General features: G+C 35.3%; 1 protein-coding gene across 1 annotated transcript in view; it reads right to left on the bottom strand.

The window, feature by feature from the left end:
* Positions 1-12,131, bottom strand: part of LOC136883349 (probable multidrug resistance-associated protein lethal(2)03659) — a 274,390-nt gene that overhangs the window by 200,681 nt on the left and 61,578 nt on the right. The window contains exons 6-7 of the mRNA XM_067155603.2: positions 7,977-8,133; positions 1,311-1,449 (exon numbers count right to left, since the gene is read on the bottom strand). Of these exons, the coding sequence (XP_067011704.2) occupies positions 1,311-1,449; positions 7,977-8,133 (296 nt within the window). The remainder of the gene's footprint in view (positions 1-1,310; positions 1,450-7,976; positions 8,134-12,131) is intronic.

Genomic DNA, 12,131 nt, shown 5'->3' with positions numbered 1-12,131 from the left:
CCATATTTTAAAAAGTGAGGAAAGGGAATCTGATGAGCACGTACGAAAATATTTATATAGGGTTGGACCAGAGTTTTAAGACAAACAAAAAGAATGACGTACAAGAGAACATAATATGAACAGATACCATTGCTTTTATCATCACAAAAAATTAATAATTTGAAGTCAACTCCTCTAAAACAAACATCCCACCCTTCCGTTCTGCATATAGGCGGAGCTGTTTCCCCTTCCCCTACTAATAGCGCTGCTCCCCCTCCTACTGCCCCTAGCCAAGTTCCACCGGGCAACAGGAAACATAATTATAACATGCGCAGTAGCATGGCGAGAAGAAAGTCAGAGCAAGGCTCGGATGGGAACCAGCTATAGGGAGTTTCACCAAGTTTGATGGTAAGTTTTTATATCATGCATTTGTGACAGAAACTCATTTCTTAAATTTCCGAGGGTTTTAAACCCATTAATTATATATCTCTCTTTCTTTCCAGACCTTGTCTTTTGAAAGGAATCTTCATAAGAATTAAAGATATTAGTATGGTGGTGGTCATGCAGCGCAGATCTATGCCATACGACAGGCTATCTCAAAAGCATTAGTCTTTTACTACCAGAAATACCTTGTCTTTTAAAAGGAATTTTCATAAGAATTAAAGCTTTTAATTAAAAACAGTGTTTAATGTCTTAAGTGTATTCTCAAACAGTTCATAAAGAACATGGGTTCTTCCATTTTTAAATTATTAGACAGCAACAATGATGTATCATAATCTGTTATGAGATGCTATGGCTGAATAAGTCTTAAATTAGTGAAACATGTATCAAAGAATGTTTAATATATTTTAATATTGAAGTGTTTTCACTTGTAAAGTGAAGTGTTCTTAATTTAAAAACTGTATTAATACGGATCTATATGATGAATTTTGTAAATTCTAACATACCAGTTCGACAAGCAGCTCGTTTCCTTTCTCCCAAGTCTTCCCAGCCCAAATTTTGCAACATTTTCGTAACCTTACTATTTTTTTCACAAATCACCCAGAACAAATTGAGCTGCTTTTATTTGGCTTTTTTCCAGTTCTCAAATCAAGTATACTGTGCAGGACTATCTACTGGTCTGAGGTTCTTGCATGAAGTGACTCCAAATGCTCTGGACTCCTTGTCAAATATATTAATATGCAGATTTGACGACTACGATGATGATAATAGGCACTAGTGTTCCACCATCTCCTACACAAATGAACTTCTCACATCTAAATTTCTTGACTTTCTGACACGGAACTGGGTGAACATTGCCCAGGCAGCCTGACACTAAAATAAACACTCACCTTGTCCACCGTCATGGGTCGTTCAGCAAAGACCATGGTAATTAGCGTGCAGAACACAGCAATCCGAGGCATGAATAGAGCAAACATCATGTAGATGCCTCTGATGTACGAAGTCTTCGTCACAGCCGCGATCTCCGCTCTACAACACAAAATCACATGACAATCAAGTATAGCGTATTGACTGTTTTCAATCTTTCCGACCCCCATGTGACTGATTTCAGAACAGAATTAAGAACTTCAGTTTATTTTAGTATGGAACTAGAAGTTGTATACATATTAATGTTTAGGAAATATTTTGAAGTTCATACCAATATTTACGAAGGGAGACAAGAAGGTATGTGATAATTATTGTGAAATCATGCCCATATCAGAAGAAGTAAACATATTTGAAAGTATACTAGAAGAAGGGTAAAAGAACAAGCAGAAGTGCAATGTCACTTCAGAAATAGAAGATCAATACTAGACCCCAACTTCAGTATGAGACAGATGATGGAAAAGCAATGGAAATGTGGAAGAGAAACAGTGATGATATTCCTCAACTCAAAAAAGGCATTAAATGTGATAAATTTCACATTTGAGCCCACATTATCCTTAAGTATTAAATTGTGAAATCCTTACATCAATTGATCCACCTTTACAATACCATAAATTGTCTTTATTGATAAGACTACATAAAAATATATTAATGATACATGTTTCAACCTGCTTTCGAGACTTCTTCAGTCACAAACAAAAACCCCTTAAAAACATGGTTAGGACATGATAAAACCATTAGACAGAAGTCACAACATTTGGACGTTGTGATTCACATCACATTCATGTCTGTGTCAGTTTTAAGACTCAAGACTTGATAAGATGCAAACACGTCATGCTATACGATACATAAGACTTTTGCTGATGACATTGCCATTTGGGGAGACTGTAATAGAAGTTCAAAGGAGACTGGATTACTGGAATACAAAATTTAAAGAATTCAAGTAGTCTGTGAGTAAGTAAGTCAGTGGCAATGCGGGTGAACAGGACACCCACACCTTGTAAGATCATACTGGTGGGAGAGAAGGTTGAAATTGTGAAAAGTTTCAATTATCTGGGTAGTGTCATATCATGTGATGGAAGTGCCAAACTAGAAGTTTTAAACAGAGTAGCAAAAGGATCCAGTTTCTTCCACCAAGTACAAAACCTAATCTGAGACAAGGGAGTCCCTCCAAGAGCTAAACAGACAATGTATAAAACCTATCTCCTGCCAATCATGACGTATAGTCTGGAGACCTCTGTCATAAATAAGAGAGAAGTGAGTCAAATGCAAGCATATGAAATGAAGCTCCTTAGGTCAGCTCTACAAAAAACAAAATGAGGGCGTTAACATAAGCACAAAAACGAATGAGATGTACACAATATGTTCAAGGCCGCTGTTAAAGACGTAAGCATGAAGGTATTAAAACATTCAAAGGTATATATACGTAAAAGCGAAACTGAAACATCAGTTGAAATCATAAGAGTAGTGGCCCTTTGTACAGGTAGGAAATATTGTCAGAGACTTTTGTCGAGAGATGCCGGTATATTATGGAATAATGTTCAGTATTTGTTTAAGTTGTTATTTGTTATCTACCGTTGTGTTAGTAACCGCCCTTCTGTTGGCTCTGAGTCTCTTATTGTAACTATTTTGTTGGAAATATACGCATTATCACAATGGTGAATCCACAAACAATTTTATTTGAACCATTTTAATCAGAACTACATATTTTTAATGGAGGAAGTTTTAGTCTCTCACACGATAGTTTTAATATGATCATGGACAGTGTTCCATTAACATGTTTTTATTAATATATCAATATTCACATTATATGTACCAAATTTTAGTAACTAGCTAATCTTTTAGCTTCTATTTGTAATATTATATGTACTTTTGAAGATTATTTTAGGCTGAAGATGCCCTAAATTAAGGGTGAAACATGTCCCAAATAAGTGTTATTGTGTTTATGTAACCACCATAAGTGGAAATAAAGTATTGAATAGGTGGATTAATGAACAACTTTATTATTTTTGAAGTTGCTTTACATCGCACTGACACAGATAGGTCTTATGATGACAATGGGACAGGAAAGGGCTAGGAGTCGGAAGGAATCGGCTGTGGCCTTAATTGAGGTACAGCCCCAGCATTTGCCTAGTGTGAAAATGGGAAACCATGGAAAACCATCTTCACGGCTGCCGAGAGTGGAGTTCGAACCCCCTATCTTCCGATTACTGGATACTGGCTGCACTTAAGCGACTGCAGCTATCGAGCTTGGTAACTATAAAGATGACTCCTCAGAATAAAATAGACCTACTTAAGGAAGTGAAAGCAACTGAATTGAGCAGTTCCTTGTCCAAACCTCGGCTCAATCAAAACAGGTGTAACAGTTTCGACACCATTCTCTGTGCACCAATCATTAGTCCCATAAGAGTTATATCTTAAAGACCATACTTCTCCTTAGGTTGGTTCATAAACTGTTTTCTTTTCAGTGTCTACTTCCTCACACTGACAACTGTGTGACTCGAAACGAATGGTAGGATCAATGATATCCGCTCTTGCATGATGGTTTGAAAGCAATCATGTCAATGCACCTATTACTTCCATCAGTGGCCAATCCATGCACCTTTTCATAAACCAGGAAGCCTTTTGCCCTCATACCTTCTGCCACCATACAATGAACTCACAGTACATATAACAGTTTTTAAAGAAAAATTACAAGTTTCTAGCCAACAAATCCACTAAAAACACAATAGAATTAGTTGAAAATCTTAAAAATTTTGAAGTTCAACCTAACCATACAATCCATTTTTTTGATATGAAAAACATGTATCCAAGTATCCTTATAAAAGAAACCATAGACATAATATGCAATAATTTTAAGGAAGTATAGTAAATTATCCATACAAGAAATTCAGGAATTTATGTCCATTCTGAAATTGGTTAAAAATAACAACTACTTCAGTTTTAATAACGTAATTTACCAACAGAATGGTTTGGCCATGGGATCGCCAGCCTCAGGAATATTGGCAGAAATTTACTTTGATAATTTAGAATACACAAAGATCTTAAACAAACCCGTATTCAATAATATCTGCTACTGGGCTCACTATGTAGATGATGTTCTGGCTATATTACATCAAGACCTTGGAAATGTGGCCAATACCCTATCCAGTATAAATGCCCTAGATACGTATATCAATTTTACACTGGAATCTGAATCCCAACAGAATCGAAATTACACTCGAGTCCCGTAAATCCAAAAGTCCGGTTAATCCGAACTGAAATATTACATTTTTTTTAAATTCTCCTTATTGAAATGAAAGAACATATTACAGAGTGAAGATTTACTTGCATTTTTTATTAGTCATATTTTACTAGAATAACTTAATATAAACATAATTATACATCATAAATCTTCAATCACTGGTCGTTCATCTTTACAAAGTCTTTTAGTTTCTTTTGTCGTAGTGATTGGAGCCTACTCGAAGATGCAGTGTTAAACCACCATCTCATAAACATCACATCAGTGGCCTAGCAGCGGAGTGTATTTATTTTATACAGTATTTTATTAATGTAACTGCTAAAGAATGGACATTTCAAATTACAGTATGTACAGTACTGTAGAAATTATTTTCCTCAGACGGTTAAGTCGCTGGCCTTCTGACCCCAACTTGGCGGGTTTGATCCTGGCTCAGTCTGGTGGTATTTGAAGGTGCTCAAATACGTCAGCCTTGTTTAAGTAGATTTACTGGCACGTAAAAGAACTCCTGCGGGAGAAAATCCCAGCACCTAGGCGTCTCCAGAAACCGTAAAAGTATTTTAGCGAGATGTAAAACAATAACATTATTATTAGAAAACATTTTCCAGTTAATCCAAAAATTTCGTAATCCGAACAGACTCCGGTCCCAATTAGTTTTCAAGAAACATAACCAACAAATAGCTTTTAAAACAAATAATAATAATTTTTCCAATTTCTTTAATACATGAAATATCAATCAAACTAATAAGTTTTCTCAATCAGGTGTCTACAAACTGCAGTGCAATAGCTGTGAAAGTGCATATATAGGACAAACAGGACGTAATTTTTCAATACGATATATGGAACATGTCAATGCTTCAAGACAAAATCGTTTCTCTGCCATGGCTGAACACATGACAGACTTAAAAAACATAATTTTGCACCAACTGACCAAGATCTAAGCATATTAAAAGTGGATAAGAAGGGTGCCATGCTCAACATATTGGAAAACTGTTACATTCATTTAGAACAGTATTTTAACCCTAACTATGAAATAAGTAAAAATCTAATATTCTATCTGATACAATCATTCCTAAATGGAAAGAAGACACGTCAAGTCCACCAATCAGTTCAAACCTACCTACCCGCCCCCACCTGCCCCTCCTCACACATCCCTCCTCCAACTCCTACCATCATAAGCTGCTCCCTCTCAACAATCAATCTGGTGTTGGTGTCAGTATCAGCTGCATGCAACTTACAAAGAACACAGAGGTGAGTTTCATATAGCTATGTATATTTATCTTGATCTTCTAGCTTCCCTGCTTTTCTGAATAATTTACTTAAATTATTTTCTTTTCAGACATTCACTTCAAACCAAATTAAACAATAGATCACTACATCTGACGAAAAGGAATACCTATTCAAAATTACAAATGTTCCCCTTCAAGCTACATAAAGTCATTACCCATATTACATTGAACAAACATAAATCAAGTTGCTCGTCTATACAGATAGAGATGACGACTCCCAGATCAACTCAGGAATATTTGACTGCTGTAGGAACGATGACATAGTTTGGCATCAACCACAGCAGTTTTGAGTTTCAAGTTTGGATGTGTTGTTTGGACTTGTTCAATGTTTTAAATTAAGATTGTAAATTGTGCCATACCAAAGTGTTTAATTTATTATTGGTTATATGTGTACATATGTCTTCCAATTGTAGAGTGGCTGAAGATGAACCAATATATATGGGATTGAAACTAGTCCCAGTTTTATAAGACAATATACAAGCTTATGGTATTGAATAGGTGGACCCTTCTCTATCCTGTGATAGTGATCAGTTGTCGATACGGACCAAAATTAAACTCATAACTTATGAACTTGATGTTATCGACTGTTACACAGAACTTCTCTATATGGATAGGCACCCAGAACACCTCCATGGGTTTAATGCTCTGTACCACAGCGGCAGCAGAGGGTACTGTTCTGGGACCTCCCGGGCAGGGTGCGCACAGCGGAAACAGCAACAGTCATCTTGATGGGACCTTGCCATTCTGTGATGATCTTGTAACCATTTATTTGCAGGCGTATAATCGCTAAACAACGCTACGCCTTTACCTTTATGAGGAAGTCTGCACCACTGATGATACTACTTCTCTCTTAACCCATTCCCCGTTATGGATAATAAATTGTTCTCCAGCAGAAAGTGCCCACCGCACATTATGGATGTAGATTAACTGCAAATTATTTTGATCATCTGTGCATTGTATTTTAGTGAATGTTTTGTAAATTTTTTCTTGAAATAATAATAAAGCATATTAGTATCTTACCTTTACATGTTGAGTTTGTTATGGTATGCCTCGAAATGGGTTGAAGCACATAGGCACATTTTTGCAGGCAGTGCACATTGTTCTTACATCTTTCCTAACACCTATTTTCTGACACAACACACATTGCCAGCTGTCTGTGGAAGGAATCTTGGAGATGAAATGTCTCTCTTTTAGCCTATCTCTAAAGCTGAAATCAATATCAGTGCCACTGTCAAATACATCTTCACCAAAATCCGTTGTAATTTCCGTGCCATTAACCTGCTAAATGTCACAAACAGCTCAACTTGTTCAAGCTGACCTAAATATTCAAGAAATATTATTTGTATAATATCAGGGGCTATTTATAGGTATGTATGTTTATTTCTGTAATCTCATATTTATTGTTATTAGAAGATAAGCAAATGTGCCAGACAGCATCTTTCTGAGCTCATACTTCGTAGCAAGAGCATATCTAATTCAGAACGAGGAAATTATATTGCTGACATTAAACTCTACATAGGTTTCTCTCATAAATCAAGAGGAAATGTCCAGTTGTGTAGACTGTACAGTCCAAACACAAATTGTTAACTACTGTTGGCATTTTCTTGCATCTACATACACATACATACATACATTATCATTATAGATTGTTATGCCTTTCAGCGTTCAGTCTGCAAGCAACTGTGAATTTACTAAACGTCGCCACAATCCTCTATTTGCAAATAGTGCTGTGGCCTTATTTGCAACTAAGCTAAAAGAAAAAAAGAAAAATAGAAATTTCTCATATACAACTACAAATATAATACCTCAAATATTGAAGTAATACGCCTGTAACTTTCTAAGTACATAGAAGAAAGATTCACAATCACTGTAGTTTTAGTTTAATAAAAATGACTGAAGATATGAATTGTTTTCTAATGAAATGTGCAGAAAGAAGGTACAATGCTTCTTAGGCAACGAGAGATTTAAACGGGCAACAGTGAATGGGTTAAGTAATATTGCATCTTTCTGGCATCTGGTAACAGTGTTACAGTCTCAGAATTTTTCGCTAAGCACAGCAAGCAAAATCAGAAGTAAAAAGAATTACAGTAAGTGGAGTACTGTACCTTCTGGCAAGAACAATCAGCTTGGAGAAGGGCTTCTCCCACGCATACATCTTGATCACTTGTATACCAGAAATTATCTCGTCCATCAGTCTTATTCGCTTGTCTGTTTTGAAAGCAGTCTTGTTTCGATACACTGCAGACAATTTGCCGGTATACGCTGAAAACAAACAACTTCATTTAGTAGAGGAAATTATAACTTGGTGCCTAGAAGACCATCACAAGCAATGTTCTAAGAAACTCATGACACATTCATGTTAAATACAGGCTAAAATACCTGCCAACCAAGAAAGGTTCTAACTGCTATAGGTGTTAGCTGTTGGTTGATGGATCCCGCCAGTTCAGTGATTATTGTTGGCCCAACCATCCTCTCAGTTTTAACTACTGCACTGATGGGGTGAAAGTACCTCATGGGTATTGCTATAAGTACATAGGTGTTAATATAAAGATAGATCTTCATTGGGGTAATCACATAAACAGGATTGTAAATAAAAGTTACATATGTCTTCATATGGTTATGAGGGTGTAGTAGCAGCAGCAGCAGCAGCAGCAGCAGCAGCAGCAGCAGCAGCAGTAGTAGTAGTAGTAGTAGTAGTAGTAGTAGTAAAGGAAGTAAAGAAGGAAAAGGAGCTATCAAAACTGGAGACAAGGAACTGGAAAGAGTAGAACACTACAAATACTTGGAAAGTTAATTGACAGAATATGGAAAACTGGATGTGGAAATTAGTACAAGGATACAACTGGCGAGTGCCTTTTTCCAACAGATATGGAGATTAATATGGATTAAAGATGTACCAATGAAGGTTAAGGAAGTAATGTACAAGGGATATTACTTACCTATAATAACATATGCAGCAGAAACCTGGACAATGACTCAGAGAGATGAGAGGAGAGCACAGGCAGCTGAAATGAAATTACTGTAGGATCCCGTTCTAATGTGTCCGCTTTTAAGGAATTCCTGCTTTTAATGTAGAATTTTGTAAGGCCCAGCCAAATCACCATAAGCATGAACATGGCGGCTCTAATACTGTGTGATGTATGTTTGTCTCTTATAATAGTGCTTGTGGCGGGTAATTAAAGGAATTTGAAGTTTTCCTACATTATATTAATGTACATTTCCAAATGGCTATTGAAAGGAAATATCACGTACTGCTGGCTAACCTTAAAGTGCTGTGTAATTATATAATTTTGTATTCTCACTTTGTGATAGTGTAATTATAGGTTATGTCACGGAATAAGCAAAAGCAAAAGAATAAGAACAAGAACAGCAGCATGATGGATACCCAGGGTCTCGAAGTGGACGAAACTAACATCCGAGTTGCTGAAAGTGGACTTGACAATCTAGAATCAACTGTTCGTGAAATACTGAGTACTTCTACGTTCTTCGATTGTATCCTTGAGCGGCTAATTGATAAAGTAATTGATAGGCTTAAGGACAGCATTGACTTCAATATGAAGATTATTGAAGATCTTAGAAAGGTAGTAAATGAAAAAGATACAAAAATAAAAGAACTGCAATTAGGACTGGAAACTATGATATCCAAATCTTGTGACAAGATTGATCAACTTAATCAATACTCACGACGTAATAACGTGGAAATTCATGGTATACCAGAACTACAAAGTGAAGATGTATATAAATTAGTCCCGGATATTGGATCAGCAATTGGTTGTGTGATCAATAAAACAGACATTGACATCGCTCATAGAATTCCAACATCCAATAAATCTCTGCCTAGACCTATTGTGGTTAAGTTCGTGAATAGATGGAAGAAGCTTGAACTTATGGTTGCAAAGAAAACTGTTAGGCATCTTTCATCCACTGCACTTAATATTAATGCCACTAACCATACTATTTACATCAATGACCACCTAACAGCTAAATCTAAAGGTCTTCTCAAGGGAGCTAAAGACCTTAGAGCAAAAGGCTTCAAGTATGTGTGGTCAAGGGAAGGGAGAATTTTTGTAAGGAGAAATGATACTTCCAGCATTATACATATCAGAAACATAGATGATGTCTTAGCTCTCTCTTCCCTTTAGGACTTAGGTAGGCTATTTACTTGTAGGTAGATGAATAATCCATGTTATTATTTTGTGGAAGGTTCTGAATTCCAACTAAATGAACTACAGGAGCTTACTAGCAAAGATGGAACTAGAATTCTATACATCAACTCCCAAAGTATTCGTAATAAGTGGAGTAATTTACTTTATACAGTACAGGAAGCACAATATCCTGAAATCATTGTAATTGTTGAAACATGGGTTTCTCCTGAGGAAGAAAAATATTTCAGTCTGAATGGATATGATGGTCTCTTTTGCTCTAGATCACATAATAGGGGTGGTGGAATTGCCATTTATATAAAGGAACCATATAAGGCTAATGAATAATTATCTATTAACAGTAATGCCAGTTCATATAGTATATAATTAATTGAGATAAAGGGTTTTGTGAATGACATTCACTTAGTAGCAGTATATAACCCTCATACTAAATTTTCCAAAGATTTTCTAAAATGTTTAGAAGATATTTGGAATAAAGGTGGCAAAACATTTTGTATTACTGTTGGTGACTTTAATATAAATAAATTAGAACAGAGTCATATATCTACTGAGCTTCAGAATCTCTGTGGGTGTTATAATCAGAGTTCATGTAACACTCTGTTTCCTACTAGAATTTCACTGACAACTAGTACACTTATAGATCATTCCTACGTAAACAGAATCTGCAAATACAAAATATATAACGTAATAAATGATCTGAGTGATCACAATTTATTAATCTTGGATATTAATATTACACCCAAAATAATACACAAAGAAATTATGTAATGCAACCTACAAAATACCGTGTCCCATCTATGGAAAAATACATGCCTCAAACGCCATTAACTATAAATGAAGAGGATGGCTCAGATATCATAACAGATAAATTAATGACATATTTTAAAGAAAGTACTGCTTTAGTTAAAAATGAAAGTCCTAATCTAAATAAGAAAGTTAGACCCTTTTGCCCATGGTTTACTTCAGAGCTATTAAATTTAATCAAACAAAAAAATTATTTATATTATAAAATTAAAAGATAACAGATGAGATTTAGTATAAGATGTGGCTATATTTCACAGCAGTTAATACAAGACTATAAAGACGTACATAACAGGGTTACTAGAATGAAAAGAGATCTAGAAAATAATTATTATATCAATAAGTTAAACAGCACAAATAATCAGTGGAAAGTTATTAATAATATTTTAACAACTAATAACTGTAAAAATGAAGAAATACAATTGAAAGTAAATGATAAGTTGGTGACTGACTCTAGTCAAATTTCTACTATATTTAATGACTATTTCACTGATATGGGTCTGTCTTTAGCTAAGAACATTCCTCAGTGGAAATACCCTCACACTGAACCTGGCCCATCTAATTCCTTGTTTTTAACCCCTACTAATGAAAATGAAATTGAACAAATAATTAATAATATTAAAAACAGTTGTAGTGTAGACTGTTTTGGTATTAGTAATATTGTTATAAAGAGACTCTCTAAATTTCTTATACCCCACATCACAAAATTAGTTAACAAATCTCTATCAGAGGGTAAAGTACCAGCCAAACTTAAAATCGCCAGAGTTGTACCAATCTATAAAGGCATGGATAAATTTAATGTAAGTAATTACAGACCAATCTCGGTACTACCTCCTTTATCTAAGATTTTTGAACAAGTGGTTAAAAAAAGATTATTAGATTTTTTTGTTAATAAATATTTTTATCAATTTCAGTATGGTTTCCTACCTCACTCGAGTACCAGTAATGCTATTGAGGATATTATTATTAAACTACAACAAGCTTTAGACTCAGGTATGTTAACAGCTGGTTTATTTATAGATCTTAAAAAGGCTTTTGACACAGTTGATCATAAAATTCTATTACATGAATTAGAAATAGCAGGCATTAGAGGTATTGCATTGGATTGGTTTGTTGATTACCTCTCTAATAGGGAGCAGTTTGTTACATGTAATAATACTCAGAGTAATGTAAAGGTGATATCAATTGGTGTGCCTCAGGGTTCTGTGCTGGGACCTTTATTGTTTCTCATCTTCATTAACTCTTTCCGGTCTAACTGCGAGCTATGCTCGCAGCGGCCGAAATTACGTTCAGGCC

Source organism: Anabrus simplex, chromosome 1 (genome assembly GCF_040414725.1).
Source record: "Anabrus simplex isolate iqAnaSimp1 chromosome 1, ASM4041472v1, whole genome shotgun sequence".
In the NCBI taxonomy this organism is placed as follows: domain Eukaryota; kingdom Metazoa; phylum Arthropoda; class Insecta; order Orthoptera; family Tettigoniidae; genus Anabrus; species Anabrus simplex.
The sequence above is the reverse complement of the archived record's forward strand: the minus strand, read 5'-3'. Positions and strand labels throughout refer to the sequence as shown.